Source organism: Cricetulus griseus, chromosome 3 (assembly GCF_003668045.3).
Source record: "Cricetulus griseus strain 17A/GY chromosome 3, alternate assembly CriGri-PICRH-1.0, whole genome shotgun sequence".
NCBI lineage: Eukaryota > Metazoa > Chordata > Mammalia > Rodentia > Cricetidae > Cricetulus > Cricetulus griseus.
In genome coordinates, this window is record NC_048596.1 from 183,052,111 (window position 1) to 183,076,040 (window position 23,930).

The 23,930-nt window shown below is 40.3% G+C and overlaps 1 protein-coding gene across 1 annotated transcript in view; it reads left to right on the forward strand.

Annotated features, from left to right (window-relative positions):
• Tango6 (transport and golgi organization 6 homolog) overlaps positions 1-23,930 on the forward strand; it is a 173,700-nt gene that overhangs the window by 59,652 nt on the left and 90,118 nt on the right. The window contains exons 13-14 of the mRNA XM_027405927.2: positions 535-1,014; positions 4,708-4,765. Coding sequence (XP_027261728.1) covers positions 535-1,014; positions 4,708-4,765 — 538 coding nt within the window. The remainder of the gene's footprint in view (positions 1-534; positions 1,015-4,707; positions 4,766-23,930) is intronic.

Consider the following 23,930-nt stretch of genomic DNA (forward strand, 5'->3'; position numbering starts at 1 on the left):
ACAGTATTAAAGTGTGATTTTTAGGCAAAAATTTAATTTTTATATTCTACAATCTGACTTTTTGTTTATTTTAATTTTCTTTTGAGTCAGGATCCCAGGCTGTTCTATAGAACTCATTATATAGCCCAAACTGATCTTGAACTCAGGGTAGTCCTCCTGCTCCATTCTCCACATTGTGATGACAGACATGAGCCACAATGCCTGGATTGTAGTTTCTTCACTTTACACTTAACTATGTTGTAGCTTACGATTCTGGCATTCTACGTAAGTGTCTGTTTCAAATGAAGGAACTAATCGGCACTTTATCGAAGGAGTGTAGATGTGTGTGCTTGTTAACTTAGAAAAGTGCCTGTACACAGCCAGTGTTCGATGATAAATGTTAGCTATAATTGTTTAGCAAATAATTCTTAAGTGTTTGCCCTAGATAGTGTGCTGACTGCACCAGAACATGGTGTGATTGTTGACCCTTATATTCGCTTATTAACATTTTCCACATTAATTTTGACTTACTATTTTTAAATTTTCATTTTATAGTTGAAGTCATGTGATTTTGCAGTCCTGAAGCAGCTGTTACCTTTGTTGGAGAAAGTCTCTAATACATATCCTGACCCTGTCATCCAAGAACTCGCAGTTGATCTCCGAATTGCCATCTCTACTCATGGAGCCTTTTCCACTGAGGCTGTCAGCATGGCTGCCCAAAGTACCCTGAACAAAAAAGACCCGGAATGGAAAGCAGAAGAAGAGCAACAAACCAGCTATGGCACATCCACAGAAGTAGCTCAGAACTGCCCTGAGCAAGAACAGGACCCTCCCAGAACAAGCCAGGAGTCTACAGAGCCTAGCACTGCAACAAGCCAGCCACCTAGAAATGTAACCACACAACAGTTCCAGGAAGTTCTCCTATCAGCATATGATCCCCAGGTTCCAACCCGAGCTGCTGCCCTACGCACTCTTTCCCGATGGGTAGAGCAGAGAGAGGCAAGAGCCCTTGAGGAACAAAAGAAGCTTCTCCAGGTGCGTAGAACACACTCCCAGACATACCACATAGTGCAGACAGCAGCCCAGGGACAGATAATCGGCTGGGGAGGGGAGGGTTGTTTGTTGTTTTGAGACAGGATCTCACTGTGGAGCCCTGGGTGGCCTTGAACTCATAGTGTGATGCACCTGGCTGTGCCTATTGAGTGCTGGGACTAAAGATGTGCACCACCATGACCAGCCTAACTTGGGTATCTTTTAAATATTGACCATGTGTCAAGCACTGTCCTGGATTATCCTCCAGGAACATAAATGGTTGAGCATGTTCTAGCCTAACTGCTTAGTTAGGATCTTTCCTTTTTGTGGAAGTCTTTGGGACTTGAGTATGGGCTCCAATAAGAACAAGAGGCCTGAGAAACTACTGCCTGGGACCCAATCTCAACTTCCCGGACAGCACACTCAATCTTTCTGAACCTTGGTAGTGATGATGGTGATCTAGCTATTTGTCTAGCTCTTAGATTGCAAATTATAATTCTGATGGAAAATATCTATTTTAGTTAGTATGATACTAGAAGTATTGTATGGTTATCCTCCAGATATCCTGTGGAATGCTAATTTAGATAGTGCATGCTAGGGCCACCTTTGGAATTTCCTTTAACTGCATTTAGTCATCAACTGCTATGTTCACCAAGTTTTGCCAATTATTTTTTACTAAGAAGTTCACACAAATGTATCCCTTATTTGTGACTTGTGTGTGTGTGTGTGTGTGTGTGTGTGTGTGTGTGTGTGTGTGTGTGTGTGCATGCATGCCTGTGCAGGTGTGTGCAGGTGTGGAGGCCAGATGTCAACAATGGGTGTCCTCCTCTACCACGGTACCTCTATTTTTGAGAGTCTCTCACTGGACCCGGAACTCACCATTGGTTAAACTGGCTGCCTATCAAGCTCCAGTACTCCTTCTGTCTGCACCTCTCAGTGCCAAGTTTGAAAAAGGATGCCAAAGATCTTCAGGTCCTCACATTTGCACAGCAGGCACGTTACCCACAGAATCATGGTCCCAGCCCTATTTGTTTCTTGTTTTGGTTTCCTTTTTCTGATCTTTGAGACAAAGTACCAGGTAGCCCAGGCTATTCTTGAACTTGTTACATAACTAAGGGCGATCCTGAAACCCTAATCTTGTCTCTGTCACCAAAGGGTTGGGATTACAAGTATGTCCCATCATGCCAGACTTATTTTTGAAATTTTGAAAAAGGGTCTCATGTAGCCCAATTGACTTTGTCTTGATTCTCTACCTCTACCTTCCAAGTGCTGGGATGGCAGGTATGCACCATCACACTCTTGTCCCTTTTGTTTTTAAATTAGTTTTTGGTCATCATGCAAGGGAATGGGTTTTATTGTGAAGCTTTGGTTTGTCTGCATCATTGTATTTGGTTCTTGTTTGTCCCCTGCATTTTTTTCTCATTGCTATGACAAACCACCTGACAAGCAAGAAGGGATTGATTTTTGGCTCATGGTTTGAGAATACAGTCCATGATGGCAGAGTCATCATGGGGACAGGGGCTTGAGGTAGCCGATCACCTGGATCTGCAGCAGGAAGCAGAGACAGGTGAATGCTCAGCTCAGCAAGCATGTTTGTTACATTTAAATTTGTATTTTGTGCAGTGGGCTGGGTGAGGTGTGTGGGCACCACAGTGAGTATGTGGTGATTAGGGACTAAATTGTCTGCCTCGGCAGCAGCCACCTTTACTTGTTCCTAGCTCACTGGCTTCCTTTCTCCTTTTGATTCAGTCCAGGACACTAGCTCTTGGAGTAGTGCTACCCACAGTTAGGGTGGGCCTTCCACATTAATTAACCCAGTCTAGAAATTCCCTCACAGATATGCCCAGAGATGTGTTTCTGTGGTGACTGAATCTCATCAAGTTGGCAATCAAGATAGCCAGCATACCTCTCACAGCTGTCCCCAATCCCTCTCCTAACTCTTGCTGACCCCTGACTTCTTCCAGACCAAAACCGTGCTTTCATGACATGTATATTTTATAACCCTCTCTTGTTCTTCTCTTTCCTCTGCCTTTTAGACCTCTTGTCTTAGGGTTTCTATTGCTGTGACCAAAGCAACTTTGAGGAGAAAAGAGTTTATTTGGCTTGCACATCCTAGGTCGTTCATTTAGGGAAGTCAAGGCAGCAGCTCAAGGCAGGAACTGATGCAAAAGCCATGGAGTAGTTCTGCTTACTGGCCTGCTCCCCTTGGCTTGCTCAGATAGTTTTCTTCTAGCATCCAGAACTACCTGCTCAGGAGTGGCACCTCCCACAAAGGCTTGGGCCTTCCCACATCACTTATTAATCCAGAAAATGCCCTCCAGCTTTGCCTACAGGCTAATCTGGTGAGGGACATTTTCTCAATTGAGGGTCCCTCTTCCCAGATAACTTTAGCTTGTGTCAAGTTGATAAAAAAAAGAAAGAAAGAAGAGAAAGGAAGGAAGGAAGGAAGAAAAAGAAAAGCCAAACACATGTCAATTCTTTTTCTGTGAAGTCTTTAAAATATTTATTTTTTTTATTCTCATGACTACTCCTCTGTATTGTTTCCCTCACTCATATGCAATCTCAATGTCTTTCAACCTGGTCATCATCCCATCTTGACTAATCTTCAGCCCTCCCTTGGTGGTACAGACACTAGCAGCACAAAGTTGAAATCAAGATTCTGTTGAGCAAATGTCACAGTGGTATATGAGTAGGCACTCCTACCTTCCCTAGACAACAAGCGGGAGGAAGATTACACATGCTGCTGTCTTTCTGTTGCTCCCATGTTAGGGTCTAACTTGAACATGCCATCATAGTGACTTCTAGGAAGACCTATATTTGACACCCTGATAAGTTTCTAATTTGGGAAAGAATGAGAATAGTTTGTTATCAATGTCAATCAAAGGACTACAATTTGCAAGATTTTTAAAAAGTAGAATAGACATAAAACTGCCTCTGTAGCAATAACATCTGTCTCCCTTGCAACCCCACGTGCTGTTAGCTCAGGAGAAAGGATCAGAATATATCTGGCCACCTGTGTTGAAAATGTTGTCCACCATGGGCTAGCACAGAAAAATGTTGTTCTTTTTAAAAAGTTTTATGGATATTATTGTGTGTGAGTATGATGCATATGCATGAGTGTGGGCATACATATGCTGCAGTGTGCTTGTGGATGTCAGAGGAAGTTTTCTTCCACCATGGGATCCAAGAATCAAACTCAGGTTGACAGGTTTGCACATCAAGTTTTTAGCTGTTTATTATTTTTTTTAAGATTTTATTTATTTATTATGTATACAGCATTCTGCTTCCATGTATATCTGCACACCAGAAGAGGGCACCAGATCTCATAACGGATGGTTGTGAGCCACCATGTGGTTGCTGGGAATTGAACTCAGGACCTCTGGAAGAACAGTCGGTGCTCTTAACCTCTGAGCCATCTCTCCATTCCTGTATATTATTCTTATGTGTATTGATTTCCATTACTAGTGCTGGTATATACTTGATGACTTCAAGAAGTTCCTTCCCTAAACGGCCCCCACCCCCTTTAAACTGTTAGAGAAATTGGACTTGAAGCAAATAAACCATTTTCCTCACAAGGTTCTATGTCAGACTAATTTCTACCAAGAAGAAAATCATGTACTCCTCTCTGACAGTGAAAAGGGGGTTCTATGTCTTTTTGCTCTTTGAGAACCATTTTTCCCGGTTTTGTGCTTCCAGATATTCTTGGAGAACTTGGAGCATGAAGACACTTTTGTATATTTATCTGCAATTCAGGGTAAGTTAGTGTCGACCAAAGATGGCATCATGTTTACGTGAGGGATACTGCCACAAGATACAACTGGTCATTTTGTCTCCGCTTCCTAGGTGGGATACTCTGAGTAATAATAACAGCATTCTTACAGTTTCCAGAGGGTTCCTATAGAGTTTCAGTGTCTTGGGGTTTTTTGTTTTGTTTTGTTTTGGTTTGGTTTTTGGTTTTTGAGACAGGGTTTCTCTGTGGCTTTAGAGGCTGTCCTGGAACTAGCTGTTGTAGACCAGGCTGGTCTCAAACTCACTGAGATCCGCCTGCCTCTACCTCCTAAGTGCTGGGACTAAAGGCGTGTGCCACCAACACCAGGCTGAATTTCAATGTCTTGTAATAATGAAGTTTTATGTTTACTTTATCAGTCTATAGATTAAATTCCATTTCCTTGGTTGAGAGAACTAAGGAATGGTTCATACCTGAACTTTTACAATGTAACCTTTAATGGGGCCATTGAGATGGCTCAGAGGTAAAGGCACAGGTGCTAAGCCTGAGGACGAGAGTTCCACCCCCAGGACCCACATGGCAGAAGGGAGAGCAGACTCCTGCAAGTCGTTCCCTGACCTCCCCATGTGTGCCATGGGGCATGTATATAAACACACACTTGCGCATGCACACACAGCCACAAGATTTTGTGTTTTCATGTTTTGGGTTTTATTTTAATGGTTTCTTTGTTTTATTATTTTGGGTGGGTTTTGTTTTTTTTCTGACTTTGTTTTTGGTGTGTGTTTATATGCATGGTGTGCTAGGGAATAAATCCAGGTCCTCACACATTCACAAGTAAGCACCAGTGAGCTATTCCCCAACCTCAGCTTTAGGTATTTAATATTTCTTCATTAATGTATAAATATATATGTATGGGGTGGAGACAGCTCAGCAGCTGAGTGCATACTGCTCTTATAGAAAACTAGAGTTTGGTTGCCAACATCTGTGTCAGGCAATGACCTGTAACTCTATTCCAGAGGATTGATGCCCTCTTTTGGTCTCTGTGGGCATTGCACATATGTAATACTCATACCCATATACACACAAATAAGTAATAAAATAAATATTAAAAAATAAAACAAACATATGGAGCCACACTTTAATCCAGCATTCAGGAAGCAGAGTCAGGTGGATCTATGTGACTTTCAGGCCAACCTAGTCAACAGAGTGAGTTTCAGGACAGCCAGAGATAGCATAAGACTGAGGCCCTGTCTCATAAACCTTAAAAACAAACAAAGAAAACATATGGAACTGGAATATAGCTCAGTGTCTAGCATGTGTAAGTCTCTGGGTTTGAACCCTAACACTGGGGAAAAATGTGGAAATCATTTTATTTTTTTTCTGAGATTCTTTGTTCTCTACATTTCTATTGGTTTATTGATTCCAGATATAGAGGAGAAAATTAGGCACCCTTTTCAAAAGGATCAGAATCACACATTGAGAAAGCTAGTTACCTCAGTTTCCTTTGATGCCGAGAGCTGGGACTCTGGAGGCAGACTGCCTAGGTACATTGCTCCTCTGCTGAACAAACTTTGGCAAGTGACTTTAGCCCTCCTGGGTTCCAACTTCTTATCTGTTAAAATGGAACTTGGTGTGTGTATTAGTTATTTTTCCTCATTGTTACAATAAAATATCTGACAAAAAAAAAGCACCTTAAGACAGGAAGTGTTAGCCAGGCAATGGTGGCGCATACCTTTAATCCCCCCACTTGGGAGGCAGAGGCAGGCAAATCTCTGAGTTCCATGCCACTTTGGTCTACAGAGTGAACTCCAGGACATCTAGGACTACACAGAAAAACCCTGTCTTAAAAAAACAGAAAGAAAGAAAAGAAAAAAGGAAAGGAAGTGTTTGTTTTGAGAGAATAGTTCATCATGTTGGGGAGGGCGTGACAGCAGGAGGTCAGGCATTATGTCATATTGTATTACAGTAAGGAGGTAGAAAGTGATGAGTGATGGCTTCCTTTTTTCATTCTGGAACCCAAACTTGTGGAAATGGTGGCATCCACATTTAGGGTGGTTCTTCCCACCTCAGCTAATTGAATCTAGGAACTCCCTCAACAGTCATGCCCAGAGGCTTGTTTCCAGATCCCATCATCTTGACAACACTACCTGTTCACACTAGCGATATACAATGGCACATTTACTTTCAAAATAACCCAACAGGTCCTTAAAAATCAACACAAACTGGACTGCATTCTATTCCTAGATATGTACAGAAATCTCCACAAAACTGGTATGTCACAGCACCAGCCAATAGTGGATAAATGGGCTGTGGTATATACATACAAGGAAATTTATTTTTGCTATAAATATATTAAGATGGAGACATAATACAACAAAAACTTTGAAAGCATTGTGTCAAGCAGGAGAAGCTAGTCACAAAGTGCTCCATGTTTATGACTCTTATTTCTGTGAAATTCCCAGAATGATGTTTTAGAGACAGAAAGTAGATAAGTGGTTTCCAGGGGGCTGGAAATGGGATTTCTTTGGGAGTGATGAATAAATTCTACAACTATTTGGATGATAGCTGTACAACTTTAAGAATATCTAAGGACATTAAATTGTACATTTTGTGTGTGTGTGTGTGTGTGTGTGTGTGTGTGTGTGTGTGTGTGTGTATGTATGTATGTGTGTGTGTGTTCATAAATGTATATGCACTTGAGGGTGTACTTGTACTTACAGAGGCACAGGTTGACACTGGATGTCTTGCTTTAATTACTCTTTATCTTATTATTATTATTATTTTAATAAGTTTTTTAAGACAGCTTTCTTTTTTTAAGATTTTGTTTATTTATTATGTATACAACATTCTACTTCCATGTATATCTGCACACCAGAAGAGGGCACCAGATCTCATAATGGATGCTTGTGAGCCACCATGTGGTTGCTGGGGATTGAACTCAGGACCTTTGGAAGAGCAGTCAGTGCTCTTAACCTCTGAGCCATCTCTCCAGCCCTATTATTATTATTATTATTATTATTATTATTATTATTATTATTTTGAGACAAAGTCTCTTACTGAATTTGGAGTTCACAATATTAGCTAGACAGGCTGGCCAGGGAGCTTTGGGTATCTGTGTGTCTCTGCCCCTGAACTATATACTTCAAATGAGCAAAATATGTAGTATGTAAATAATAGCTTAATAAAAGTGCTACCAAATAGCAGGGTGTTGGTGGCACATGCTTTTAATCCCAGCACTGAGGGGCAAAGGCAGGCAGATCTCTGTGAGTTCGAGGCCAGCTTGGTCTCCAGAGCGAGTGCCAGGATAGGCTCCAAAGCTACACAAAGAAACCCTGTCTCAAAAAACAAAAACAAACAAACAAAAAACAAGTGCTACCAAATAAAACAGATTCAATAAGGGCAAGGGCTGCTGTTGGTCTTTGCCTAAGAAAATACGGCAGGTAAATGTAATGTGGTAGGGGAAAATTAAGGAAGCATGAATAAGTTATGGGCTTGACTTGAGAACAAAGTTTTAATGTCACTTAGTTTTCTCTGACAGCTATTATCTGTCAGGACCAGCAGACTTGTTGAATGTGCTTGAAAAGGGGAGTGAGAATTGAGAAAGAAAGAAATAAAAGACAGAAGATAGAGTTGGGAGGGTTCTCATTGAATACTGTAGCAGCCTTGAATTTATTTCTCATATCCATTTTATACCCAAACAAAGGGGGGGGGCGCAAAAGACTTCCTTACCATGATACAAGGAACAAACAAATGCAACTACTTCCCTAATTCTCAAAGCATCTAGTAACCACACTTTTAGTCAAACATCTTGTTTTTGGTCTTGAGGAACAAGAATAGGTTTGAACTCTCTTACCTTAAATCAAGATTGAAGGGAGTCATAACTGTTGGCTCCCACAGCTATTATATTATTATAATATGTTAATAGGAGAAAATGAAGCCAGGTTGGTGAGGCACACTTTTATACCATCACTTGGGAAGCAGAGGCAGGTGGATCGCTGTGGTCTACATAGTGTATTCCAGGACAGACAAGACTACATAGAGAGACCCCTGTCTTAAAACAAACAAACCACCCCCCGTAAAAAAAATAGTGGAGCAGGGTAAACAAGTACATGCCTAATAGTCCTAGCTACCCAGGAAGCTGAGATAGAAGGGTCATTTGAGTTCTAGGGCAGCCTGGAATGATTGCCAGATCCTATTGCATTAAATCAAGTAGGACCAGAGAAGAGAAGTCAGTCAGTGGTTAAGAGCACTGGCTGCTTGTCCAGAGGACCTGGGTTTATTTCCTAACACCCACATGATCATTTACAACCTGTGATTCCAATCCCAGAGAATACAACACCCTCTTCTGGTACCTCCTGGGGCATCATACACACACATGGTACTCAGACATACAGACAAAATCTCATGCACATTAAATAAATAAATAATGTTTAAAATCAGTTAATCAATAAAACCAAGCCTGATGTGGTATTTTGTATCTCTTAGGAGAGGCTGAAGCAGGGGGACAACAAGTTCAGAGCCAGTCAGCGCTACACAACTAGACCCATTCTCTTAAAACAAAGACACATTTTTACATTTATTTATTTACTTTATCTGTGTCAGCACATGGTGCTTATTATGATGGTCAGGACAACTTGCAGTAATTGGTTCTCTCCTCCTACCTTGTGGGTTCCAGGGATAGATCTGAGGTCATCAGACTTGATGACAAGCTCTTCTGCCCACATGAGCCATCTTGTTAACACAAAAATAAATAAAAACAATAGGAGGCAACTGTTGGTGAAGTATATAAGAATCCTCTACTGTCTTCTCAATATTCTGTAAAGAGAAACTTAACACTAGTTCAAATGAGTCAGTGTTTTGAAAGTTCTCAGGGTATAGTGTTCAATGAATGTGAGCTGTTACTAATTTAGTGTTGTCACTATCATCATCCTTATCATTTTTGTTGGATTGTTAGGTGGTAATGATCTATGGGTCTTCTCAGATCTCAGTCTTGAGCCTGATCCTGTCAGTAACTGTTATTTAACAAGCACTCCATCACAGTAGCATAAAGCTCCTGTCATAATCACGCATGTTATCTGTAGACAAGTTGAGGGCCAATAGACCCAGGCCAGGCTTGGCTGGCAGCTCTGGTTGGGAGTACCTAGTTGTCTCTGACCAGTGGCCTATTCTTGTAGTGATGTCAGAAGTGTCTGAAGGCAAACATAAATGCTAGAGGCTGCTTCTTGGGACAGGAGTCCTGCCTCTTCTCTTTCATTCCTTTCGTCAGTGCAAATCATATAACCTACACAAAAAGCCAGTGGTGAGCAAGATGCTCTGTGCCTGTAGTGGAACTAATGGTCAAGTCCAATTGCGAAGGGCATGCATACAGATTGGTACCAACCATACAGTTCTTCATATTGCTTTGTTCTGGTCATCTTCTAGAAGCAAGGCTCACAACAAACACAAAGGCATGTCCATACGCCTATGGCCTTGACATTTCTAAATGCAACTTGGGCTTGCTCTATACAGACAGTATTTGAAGCTTAAGCGAAAGCAGAGGAAAAAAAAATACAGTGATGAAGGCCTAAGTTTAGGAATTCTTTCTTTATTCAACAAATATATATTGTGCACCTATTGCATATAAAACATTTAGCTGAGTTATTGTGAGTAGGTTAAAAGGCAAAATGACCACCCCAGAGGTAAGAGGACAATTAGGAGAGTTGAAAGTTTCCAGAAAGAGTAATTGACCTGCAGCTTTGGAGGCCAGATGAGCTGGGGCTCAAGCAGTACACAGGAGGCCCCTTGAGGCTACAGGACATGGAGTGATACTTAAGGAAATCAGAGAAATTAGTGAATGGAGAACCCAGGACACCTCTAAATATGTTTCAGAAACCAAGTCACCTGTGCTTTTCCAAGGAGATGTTTTTCACAGACTTTCTTTTCTGTTTTTAGGTCTGGGTTTTTGGAAGTGGTAGTATGTCGTTCTAATGTGGCAACCTGGCCTCTTGGAAAAAGCTTGGCTGATTAACCCATTGAGCTCATTAGCCTCTGGGATCTTCTATAAAAATGTCAGCTGTTGGTGTTGTATTTGTTTTCAGTGGTTTTAATTGGTGTGCTAATCAGTTAGTAGCTAATTTGGTGATGAAGAACAGGGCAGGTAGGGGAAGGTGAAGTTTTGTTCTCACCTCCCCAAGATAGAGATGGTTGAACTAATTGATGTTTTGGTATCTGTAATATGCACTTGAAAGCCAAGGCCTTAGGTGAATTTCTCATTAAGAAAAGCAGGAGATGGATTTTCCCACCTGTGTGGTCAGTGACAGTTGCACAGGCCCAAGTCACTCCAACAAGCTGTTCTGGTCCTTTGGGATAAGGGGTACTAAAGAGTGCTCTGAGGGGCATTTAGTTTTGGGGTCTGTGAATGCATTTAGATCTTTCTTTCTCTCAGACTATCTACATGTCCCTGGGTAGTTTCTGCTCCACTTAGTGATATTTTGGATTTTTTAATACATGTTCACCTATTCTGTTTTGCAATACAGGCAGAGAGAAGAGAGGGGCTGAGTACACTCATTCCTATAGTAGATATCTATTTTTGTCTGCTTTAGAGATCCCTGCTGCATGTGTTGTCTGTTCATGTAGCAGACTAAAAACTAAATCCCCAAATAGTTAAACTTGACTTTTGTGAAAAACAAAAATGTCTGCATATCTGCTATTCTCACTGGGAAAGTGCTGGTGTGTTAGCTGTCCTAGCAACTGCTTCAGATTGTGTATAAAATTGCTGAGTTTCATGCTGAGGGTAGTGGCCATACCTTTAATTCTAGCACTGAGGCAGAGGCAGGTCTTTGCGATTTCAAGGTCAGTCTGGTCTACAGAGTGAGTTTGAGGTCAACCAGGGCTACTGAATGATATGGTTGTCACCATAAATAAATAAATAAATAAATAAATAAATAAATGATGTTTTCAATGATGGGGAAATGTATACAAACTAGAAGTCCTGTCTCTTCCAAAATAGGAGTTAAGTTCTGTCCTTGATTATCTCTTAATGTGTTGAGAGTTTGGGAATTTGTGTGTGTGTGTGTGTGTGTGTGTGTGTGTGTGTGTGTGTGTGTGTTGCACTTGAGGGGTGTACATGTGTACACAAGTATGTATGTATACACATGCATGTGGAAGCCAGAAGTTGACACTGGTTACCTTTGTTGATTTCTCTCAATTTACTGAAGCAGGGTCTCTAGATGAACCTGAGGCCAGGGATTCCCTATCTCTGTCACCTAACTGCTGGGATTATAAGTAGCTCCCATACCCACCAGCTTTTGGACTCCAGGGATCCAAACTTTGGTTCTCATGCTTGCATGGCAAGTATCTTACCCACTGAGCCATTTCCTCAGCCTGTAATGTAGGAGGACTCTTGGGGTAGTTTTGTTATCTAGTAATGAATGAATGTGATAAATACATAAGTGATATTCTTTAGTACACTCTTGTAGCCAGACAGTTTATCCAGCTATGGATCTGTTCAGATGTCCTTTAAGAACAGTCTGTGTTTCAGGGGTCCCCGTGATTCCTCTGAGTGTCAAAAGAATCTTTGGTTGTGTTGTTTTGGGGAAGAACGTTGAGATTAAACTCAGGGCCTCTATATTATATGCTACAGAGGCACACTACTGCTGAGCTACACTCTTAGGCCCAACATGTCTTTGGATAAAAAAGTTATAACAAAGAGGAAGAAAAAAAAAGAGAGAGAGAGAGAGAGAGACAAGAAGACAGACTGACAGAAAGAAAGAAAAGAAAGAGAAGGAAGGAAGGGAAAGAAAGACAGGAGGACAGACTGATAGAAAGAAAGAGAAGGAAGGAAGGAAGGAAGGAAGGAAGGAAGGAAGGAAGGAAGGAAGGAAGGAAGGAAGGAAGGAAGGAAGGGAAGGAGAAATAAATCTATACCCTGAGCCCATGCATGGGATGTGAAAGTAAGCCATTGTGTAAAGGAAGGAATCTAGACATTTTGACATGCCCAGACAAACCCTTTTCTACCCTCTTTCTTTTTTATTTCTTTCAAAAGAGCCAAAGGGAGCAAAGGCAAAAGGCACAGAAGCGGGCAAGAAGTGTATATACAAGTTGACAAGATTTTTACAGAGCTTCCAACTAAGCAGAATTACAAGCCTTAACTTGCCAGGCACAAAACTTTATCTTATTCTCAGATTTCTACCTCAAGTAAAGTTAAGAAACCACTAGCTGAAAATAATTCCCTCTCCCTTGAAGGATCATCTCATTGGATCTGGTGTGGAAATTTGGAATGTAGTCCTGTGAAGTTTGCCTTCTCCATTTATGTCCTTGAAACAGGAAGATTTCTTTTTGCTTTGCCCTGGTTTCTGTAGTATCTAACTGTCTACACTGTCATTTATTGAGTGTCTCTCCTATATGTGCTTAGTAAAGTCATGAGGTGGTCAGGAAACTAGACATTATCCTCATCCTTTAGGACTTATTTGAGATATAATTTACATTCCTAAAATGCAAGTCAGGGTTTCTCAGTGTATAAAGATGTAACCCCAACATTTGGAAGGGCAAGACAGGAAGATCTAAAGTTCAAAATCATCCTTGGCTACATAGTAAGTTTAATGCAAGCCTGAGTTATGTGAGATTCTTTCTGAGCCCCCTTCCCACCATAAAAAAGGGGTCTGGGGAGATGTTATCAGTTGGGAAAGTGCTTAACTCAAAAGTCTGAGCACACAAATTCTATTTCCAAGTATCTGCACAAAAAACTGAGTGAAGGTGGACTTGAAGAGTCCACAAAACCCAGATAAAGAATTAACAGGTGTTTATTAGGGGATCACTCACACAATGATGGTACTGCTTTGGTCTTCCCACTCCTGAAGATACAGTCTCTATCCTTCTGGATTTCCAACCACAACCCAAGAAATTGAGCCAGCCCTCCTCTTCCTTATCAGGGGTCATGTCCCCACACCTGAAGCCACATCCCTAGGATGCTGCCACCATGCCAAGTCCACAGGTGGAACAAGATGCTACTACAGCGAGGGCAGAAGAGCATGTTTGTAATCCCAGGACTGGGGAGATGGAGTTCCATGTAGGTGGTGTTTTCCTGTCTCACAGTTGTTCTCAAATAATCACTCAGAGGCTTAATATTAATTACAAATGCTCAGACAATAGCTCAGGCTTATTACTAACTAGTTCTTACAAGTTAACCCATTTCTGTTAATACATGTGCTGCCCTGAGGCTTGTGGTATTTACCTCTATCCCATTTTGTGTGTCCAACTTGTTCTCCATCTGGTTGGGGATTCCTCTGAGTTCCCCTTCCTTATCCCATCATTCTCAGTGTGGCTTTCCTGCTTTACTTTATCCTGTTCAGCTATTGGCCAGCAGCTTATTTATTAAACCAGTCATAGTGACATATATTCACATAGTTTACAGAAGGATTATTCCACAGCATTTCCCCCTTTTGTCTAATAAAAAGGAAGGTTTTAACTTTAACGTAGTAAAATTATATACAACAAAAACAGCTATCAAGTAAGAATTACAGTTACAATATCCAGTTTATTTTTATTTGGCAAAATTAGAGAAAATACTGTATCTTATCTTGATGGTCTAGGTTTTTGGGTTTTTTTGTTTGTTTGTTTTGGTTTTTTTGTTTTGTTTTGTTTTTTTGTTTTTCGAGACAGGGTTTTTCTGTGGATTTGGAGGCTGTCCTGGAACTAGCTCTTGTAGACCAGGCTGGTCTTGAACTCACAGAGATTCATTCACCTGCCTCTGCTTCCCAAGTGCCTTGACTAAAGGCATGCAACACCACTGCTTGGTGAGCCTAAAGTTTTATACCCCTAATTTGCGTTCTATCATAACTAAGGAAAACTATAAGTTTAAATTATGTAGTCTTTAACTCCAACAAAGACCCCAGAAGAATGAAATGTTACCTAATGACAGGGATATCTGGCTGTCTGGACAGTTACCTGGATTTTTTTCTATAACATTGGGGCATCTATCTTTGGCCTGCGGGCCTAGTTTATCTGACAGACACTTTTGAGAAGCAGGGAATTTTGAAGGACTGTCCTACTTGTCTTGGCAAAGTTTGGCAGTTGTCTATTTTTGCATCCTGTTGATCCAGTTTGAACAGTATATTGTCAGCATTTGAGGCAAAGGCAGTTTCTTTGCCCACATGGCTAGCTTTGCCATAAAGAAAACAAACTCCTTATGGAGGTTTTTTGATGCCCATCACCTTTGTTGAAGTAGATTGGTGCTGCCAGGAGCTGACGTGTCTCACTGTCATGAAAAGCCTTAGGTTATTAAACATATTAAATGTCATAATCTGAAGGTCTTTGAAGTGTTTGAAAACCTTCTATCTATCCAAATGTATTTGTTTATAACCTTGAAAGCATATCTAACATGACTGACTATAAGTTTGACTATTATGGGTGACTATTAATCTGTATTTTTAATTATATATTACATTATTAAATGAGTTGCATAGGCACAATAACCCAAACAAGAGTAGAAAAGTACATACAGTATAACAAAATTAACCTTAAATTTGTATCAATATACAATTATTCATACCAATGTAAAATATTTAATAAGACTAGTAGTTGCTTTTTTGGTTTAAGAGTAGATTCAATAATCTACCCTTTTTTCCTGTCATTTCTATACCCTACTCTTTCTTTTTGGAAAGTAATCCTTAAGTCTAATCTCCTTTGTTAAGCATCTTTTCCTGACCATTACCAGTAACAACTTGTTACCAACCCCTCCTAAATGATAACAAACATCCATAACCAATATTTTGGGAATGTGGATTTGTTTTGTCTAGATTGCTTCCTATTGTCTGGGAGCACTGGTAATCTTTGGGGGAACCTTGAGAAAATTGGGATAATAACAAAGTCCTAGCTGGAGTAGTCTGTGAGGGGGACCATCTCAGCCAGCATCCTTGAAGCTGTTTTGGATGCTGGATCACTTGGACCATCAGTTTTCATTGTTGTCTGGTCACTGTGCTCTGAAAATACATAAATTTTTAAAGGTAACATATATATCTGTAGTAGTACAAGTATAAACTGTGCATTTTATATAAGTCAGCCAAAGATGATATTTTGTTATGCGTTTGAGTAGATAAAATATGCATCATGTGTCTTGTAGTTCTTTTAGGTTTATTTATTTATTTTTTTTTTTGTAGCCAGGATTTTCAGGGGGTCTTCAATCAAACCTAATTTTCTTTAACCCAGAATGAATCTACAGCTTCTCATTTTCTTTTTCTTTTTTTTCAACTTCTCATTTTCTATGGAAATAAAAGCATAACTTGTCCCCCAAAGCAACATACCTTTTGACTTAATTTTTGAAGTCAAGATATTTTTACATTGTATAGGTTGGTTTAATATACCAGCTTTAATCCAGTGTCTCTTAGCAGCCATTGCTCCTTCCTTAGCAGTCAAAAAATTTAAAGGCAACACAATAACATTCAGTATCCAGACTCTCTGTGTATTTTCCAACATTATGTGGCTTTTTAATATTATTTTATTCCCTTTTAAAGAACTTTAGAATTTTAAAACTTCATTTTTTATCTAAGACTGTATGTACTTTTTCTTTCCATTCTCCCAAGCCTTTGTACATTTTTAAACACACCATAACTCATTTACAATTTTTTTCCCATCTGAATCTGTATTCACTGCATATCTGTAATCCTTTTCTGTCTGCATGAGTAAAACTCCAAACCCGCCATATAGCATGCTGGCAGAACTCGCTCTGGCAGCTTAAGTCCACAGGCAGTGTCTAGGAGAAGCCTCTGTACCACAACCTGTGTGAAACTGTGGGAAACCACTGTGCTGCTTTGCTTGTGGCAGTTGGTGGCTGGCTCCATCACACAGGCGGCTGCTTGGCAATGCTTCTCTACACTTCGACAGCATGATACTGTGAGACTAGGACACTGTGTTTGTCTGTTTCTGTGCATTTAGAACCTTTTCAAAAAGCTTTCTCAGGCTTCATGTGAATGTATGTAGCTCTGGATACAGTGTACAGAAGGATTATCCACAGCAGTTCCATGTTCACTGAGAGACCCTTTCTAGAAAGTAAGATGGGAAGAGATGGAGGAAGACACTAATGTTGACTTCTGACCTCCCCATGCATTCACACATATATATGTGCAACTGATGCACATATGCACACACTTGAACATACATGTGCATATACATATACCCCAACATACAAAAGATTTGGACAGTATAGTGGTTTGAGTAAGAATGGCCCCCATAGTCTCATATATTTGAATGCTTAGTCTCAAGAAGTGGAACTACTTAGAAGGATTAGAGAGGGTGTGGCCTTGATGGAGGAAGTGTGTCCCTGAGGGGTGGGCTTTGAGATTTCAGAAGCCCAAGCCAGGCCCAGTGACTCCCTCTCTTCTTGCTGTCTATGAATCCAGATGTAGACCTCTCAGCTGCTTCTCCAGCACCATGTCTGCCTGCATGCCACCATGTTCCTGTCGTGATGACAATGGACTTAAACCTCTGAAACTGTAAACATGTCCCAATTAAATGCTGTCCTTTATAAGAGTTGCTATGGTCATGGTGTGATAGAACACTGACTAAGACAGCCAGCATTGCTGTCTGATTTTAGAATATTTTTATTATCTTATACTCATATCGGTTGCTCTTCCAGCCCCTGGGAAGCACTGATAGACATTTTTGTCTTTCTTTTTTTGTGGTGTTAGGAATCAAATCCTTAGCCTTGCATATGCTAGGCAAGTACTATACCACATTACTAAACCATGGCCCCTGAGCTACTTTTTGTCTTTGATTTGCCTGTTTTGACATTCACGTCAACGGAACGGAATTGAATCATATAGCAGTGACCACCATTTTTTTCTTTCTAGTTCCTTTTCATATAGAATACTTTTTTAAAAGGTTCTTCCTTATCATAACATGGGCCAATACCTTCATTCCCTTTTATAAATTAATATTTCCTTGCACTGAATAGCCCCATTTTGTTTATCCATTATCAGTTGATGGACAGCTGAATTGTTTCTACTTTTAATTTTATTTATTTATTTGTGTGTGTGCACGCACACACCATGGTACACATGTGGAGGTATGAAGACAATTTGTAGGAGTTGGTTCTCTCCTTCTTCTGTGTTGATTCCAGGGACTAAACTCAGGTCTTCAGGCTCAGCCACAGGCACCATTACCTGATAAGCTATCTTAATGATCCTGTTTCTACTTCTCAACCACTATGAATACTGATCTACAAAGTTTTGTGTGCACATGTTTTCATTTGCCCTGGGTATGCAGCTGGGAGAATTGTTAGGTCATGCTTATATATAAAATGGGACTATTTCATATCATGCCTAAAAATTAAGTCAAAATGGACCATTTATCTAAATGTAAATGCTAAGTCAATAAGTTTTTGTTTTTTAAATGGCTGCATCTTTTTATATTCTTGCCATCAATAAGCAAAAACTCCACTATGCTTGCCAATATTTGTTAATTTTCTGGCCCATTTATTTCAGCCATCCTAATGGGTATGAAGTGAATTGTGATTTAGGTTTGTATTTCACTGATGATGTTGAACACCTTTTTAACCAGTCTTTGTTTTAAAATGTACTTTAGGAAAACATCTATTCAGATTCTTTGCTATTTCCATTTTGGGCTGTTTTATTTCCTTGTGTACTGGGACATAATTTCCTTATCAAATACATGATTTGCAGATATTTTCTGCCAGTGTATAAAATATCTTGTTCTTTTGTGTATGGTGCTGTTTGAAACACAGAAGCTTAGCCTTGATGAAATTTGATTTATTAGCTTTCTCTTCCATTTCTCGTACGCCTGGAGTTATTTCTAGAAAGTTATCACTCAAATTAAGGTAATGGAGATGCCAGGTGTGGTGGTACACACCTTTAATCTTGAGTTAATTTTACATATTATATGAAATAGTCCTATTTTATAGATAAAAGACTCTGACACTTATACTCATGTTAACCTAAACCCCTTTTCCAAGATCACAAAGAAGGTCAGTTAGATTTTAGTCCTTAAAAAAAAGTTTACTTCTTACGAGAGAGAGAGAGAGAGAGAGAATATGTGCCTGCATGTGAACATATGTATGTGTGTATAATTTGTGAGAGCCTGTTCTCTCTTTTTCTCCATTATATGGGTTCCAGGATGAATCAGTTTGTCAAGTATGGTACTGGGCACCCACCATCTCATGTGCCTGAGAGCTTGCTCTTTACATCCCAGTGGACCACAGATCCCTCTTCTAGAATTTTTCAAATAATAGTAAAAGTTGATCCTGTTGTTTACTTTAAGTTTTTGTTAATTTTTATTTTATGTAGATGAGTGTTTTGTCTGCATGCATGTTGGTGCATTATATAAGTGTCTGGTGCCTGCAGAGGCCAGAAGGGCACTAGGTCCCCTGGAACTGGAGCTATAGCTGGTTGTGAACAACTATGTGGGTGCTGGGAACTGAACCTGGATCCTCTGCAAGATCAGCTAGTGCTTTTAACTGCTGAGCCCCTCTTCAGCCCCTCTGTTGTTAGCTTTGAAAAAGAATGATGACGTGTTATGATTCTCCATATTTACTCAAGAATAAAGTTAACCATCAATAAACTGACTAGCCACATTTTGTTTTCTAGCATCAGCTGAGTTGTTTCCACTTTTGATCATAATTAATAATGTGGAGAGAAATACTGGATTCCACCAGTTCTTTTTTTTTTTAAGATTTTATTTATTTATTATGTATGCAGTCTTCTGCCTGCATACAGGCAGAAGGCACCAGATATCATTCATGGTGGTTGTGAGCCACTATGTGGTTGCTGGGAATTGAACTCAGGATCTCTGGAAGAACAGTCAGTGCTCTTAACCTCTGAGCCATCTCTCCAGCCCCCCCCTTTTTTTTTTTAAAGATTTTATTTATTTATTATGTATACAACATTTTGCTTCCATGTATATCTGCACACCAGAAAGGGCACCAGATCTCATAAGGGATGGTTGTGAGCCACCATGTGGTTGCTGGGAATTGAACCCAGGACCTCTGGACGATCCACCAGTTCTTAATATCTGTCTTATCTATCTACTGTTTTTGAGACACAGTCTTATATAATCTGGCCTTAGACTTGATACCTAGTCAAGGATGACCTTGGACTTCTGCTTCACCCCCCTCCCACTCCCTAGTACTAGAATTCCAGGCATATGTCACCATGTCAAATTGGTTTATGTGTTGCTGGGGATTGAACTCATCATGGCTAGCCAGATTCTCTACCAACTATTTTTTTTTTTTTGCTTTTTTTGTTTGGTTTTGTTGTTGTCCATTTTTTTTTTAAAGGCAGAGTCTCACTATTTAGCTTTGGCTAACATGGAACTCACTATATAAACCAGTCCATCCTTGAACCTTCCTCTACCTCACAGGTGATGGAATTAAAGACATATACCAGCATGCCTAGCTATCTACCAGCCTCTTAAATGAAGACTTGACTTGCTGATAGTCACAAAAGCTAGTAGAGTGTGGAGCTGAAACCAGCCCTTTTTGCAGAGATTCACATTCTTTTGTACTTTATCTTATTGCAGTTTACAGGATCTACATGATGCCTTCTCCCCTATCCACATCAGGGTTTGGGAGTTATTTCAAATTCCTTTATAAAGGAATTTGAAATTCCTTTATACTTAAGCTTTATACTAGCTTCATTTTTGGACCAGTGGTTTCTGACCAGTGGTTTCTTCTGTCAGTCAAAAATCAATATTCAGATTTATATCAGAGAACTTAGAAGTTTGGTACTTTTATCTATAAGGAAAAGAATAATAGCTACTTCACAATTATTTGCATTTTCCAAGATTGCCCTGAATAATTGTCATGTCAGAGAAATGGCAGTAGGTTGTGTAAAGTTACCACCTACTGAGTGTTATGTGTCAATCATAGCTAGCCTGCAAGTTCAGAATGAGGGAAATGAGGCTGAAAGATGTTAACTACCTGGTCCAAAGTGACACAGATACTAAGTGACAGGACTAGAATGTGAAAATGGGTCTCTTTGTTTCTGAAAACCATGCTATTGCCAGAGGGAAAGGTAATGAGTTACAGTAGCCACATTGCTTCATTTCCCAAGTAGGATAGAGTCTCCTCATGGTCTGTGCATACATGAAGCAGGCCTGCCTGTGAGTAGTGGTTCTGTCATAAATCAGCTCTTTATATAATTTAACAGTGTGCTGATTTCATGTTTCCTTGACTTTTGTTTTCTTTTGCTCATTTGGCAGTCTGTAGAGTGTTATTTTCAGGTAATCTCTGAATCTTTAAAACACATCTTGCTACCTCACTTTTCCTTCCTTTTCATCAATGGTCATTAGCTTTCATCATAACAGGTGTTGGTATTACTTAGGAGCACCAGAGAAGGCTTCAGAAATCACTTCTGGAATTCATGTGATCGTCTTTTTTTTTTTTTTTTTTTTTCTGTATAACAGAATACCTGAACCTGGCATTTATTTATAAAGGATAATTTATAAAGGGCAGCGGTTTGTTTCTTACAGTTCCTGAAGCTGAGAGTCCTAAGGTCTGAAGGCAACATCTGGCCAGGACCTTTGTGCTGCATCATCCTGTGGCAGAAAGTGGGGTTTGGGGAACAGAGACAGAGGCTTGAAGAGTAAAAGAGCTGAACTCATCTTTTCAGGAAGCCACTCCCCACTTCTGTGATTTTTGGCACGAATACATTTGCGAAAGCTGAGTCTTCATGACCTAGTCACCTCTTGTATTAGTCAGGGTTCTCTAGAAGAACAGAACCAATAGAGCCAATGTATGAGTTAGAAATGGTTTTATTAGACTGGCTACACAGTGTCGTCTGGGTAGCAACAATGGTTGAACACATGCTGGGGAGTCTAAGAGCCCAGTACTGCTCAGCCCACAAGGCTGAATACCTCAGCAGTTCCAATCTGGTTATGAAGGCCTGGAAGGGAGTGGGTGTGGTGGCTGTAGTCTCAGCACTTAGGAGGTAGAGGCAGGTGGATCATAAATATTCAAGACCTACTAAGTGAGTTCTAGATGAAATTCTAGCTCAAAAAGGAGAAAAAAAAATAAAGGCCAGGGATATAGCTCCAAGGCAGAGTGCTTACCTAGCATGTGCAAGGCCCTAGGTTCAAGCCCCCGAACTGAAGAAAGTAACAGCAAACATAGTCTACACAAAAACTCACATGTCAGCATTATGCACAGTTGCCCCAAAGTAGGAACAACTGAAAAACCTTGCAAGATCAAGTTCTGGGACACCCTTCAAAGCCACAGAGAAACCCTGTCTCAAAAACAAAACAAAACAAAGCAAATCAAACAAACAACAAAACATGCCCGGGTGGTGAGGGCGCACGCCTTTAATCCCAACACTTGGGAGGCAGAGGCAGGTGGATCCCTGAGAGTTCGAGACCAGCCTGGACTACAAGAGCTAGTTCCAGAACAGCCTGCAAAGCCACAGAGAAACCCTGTCTCGAAAAACAAAAAAACAAAACAAGCAAACAAACAAAAAAAAACCTGTCACTTGTGATTAGACAAATAAAACCTGGTACATTTATACAATGGGATAGTATTTGGTAATAAAAGAGATGGAGTACTATCAACTCATACTGCAGTATAAACCTTGAAAGTGTGGTTAAGTAAAAGAAATTATACACAAAAAGTCACACGTCACATGATTCTATTTATGTGAAATGTCCAAAATAGGCCAATCTGTAGAAATAAAGAAAGAGCGATGGTTACTAGAAGATGGGAGAAGGATAGGAACAGTGTGTGACATATGGACATGAAGTTTCTTTTTGAATTAGAAGTAGGTAGTGGTGTTCATTGTACAACCATGTAAAATTATACTCACATTTACTGAGTTATACACTTTACCCTTTTTTAAGAGTTTGTGTGTATGCACACATGTGCATGCATTCATGCAAGTGCCCTTGGAGGTTAGAACAAGGTGCCATATCCTTTATATCTGGAGTTACAGGAGGGTGTTGAGAACCAAACTCAGGAAGAGCAGCAAGCCCTCTTAAGCACAGAGCCATCTCTCCAGCCCCAGTTAATACATTTTATATATTAATTTAAAATTTCAGAACAGCAGATTTTCATGAAACTTGGGAGTGTGAAGGATGCATGGGCAGGATTTAAATAGAAATGGAGGAAGAAATTGCGACTGAAGGGAAGCAAACGCCTGAAGATGTTCCAGAGCAGGGCAGCCATAGAGGAGGGTAAGCAGTTGAGGTTGTCAAGAGAGCAACATGGCTATGAAGGGCAGGAGTGATCAAACTTGAAAGTAGAAGCTATTGGGAGCCATTTGCAGGCATACAGGCTCATCTGTGCAGATTGCAGTCCCCCTCCAGGTAGTGATTTAGTGACAGGATTCTTGGATTGAAAGAATAGTACTTATTCATTGTCTTTACTTATTTGCTCTCATCTTCTCTCACAATTATTAAGTGCTAACTGTGGCCCAGAAGAAGTTGCTTGTTTTATTAGCTTCTTCCCACTGGGCTGTGAGAACCATCTCTAACAACAAAAAGACTACATTCCTTTGCTAGCCAGTGAGTGATAGAGCCTCATTCAGCCTCCTAACCCAAGGCTCTTATCCACCCTGTGCTTCTCACCTTTCTCAAGTCCCTGGGGCTTCTGCTCTTACAGACAGTAGAACAAGCTGTGTCAGCCATAGAACTTGACATTTTCAGATAAACAGGTACCTACTTAAGTTCATGGTTCCCAGAATTTCCTTCAAATCCTTCATCTCCTGTTCATATAAATGAGCTGCTGTAAAGGCAGGGTCCCTCCAGAAGGCAATCAAGACACTGGGTGGAGTCAGTACATATGTCTGTCTTCCTTTTAAGCTGTTAAGGAGTCAGTAATACCTTCCCTGAAGAATTGCTATGTAAATTTTGCCCTCAACCCACCTTCCTATTAAGAGAGATTTTCCCACTTTGAGACAGACTTTCCTTGTATAGCCCTGGGACTGGAGCTGTAGACCAGGCTGTCCTCAAATTCACAGAGATCTGATTGCCCCTGCTTCCTGGGTTCTGGGATTAAAAACATGTGCCACCACCACTTGTTGATGATTTTTTTCTTTTAAAGGACTAGGTAAAGAGAATAGAATAATGAAGAGTTCATAGTTTAAATTGGCCTGTGTTTAAGTACAGAGCCCTGCATTCTCTGATTCCCTGGAGATACACCGTGGTACCAGCTGGAGGGTTCCCTGTTCTTCCTTCTCTTTCCCACACCACAAAGCACGTAGCTTACATTACCTTTTAT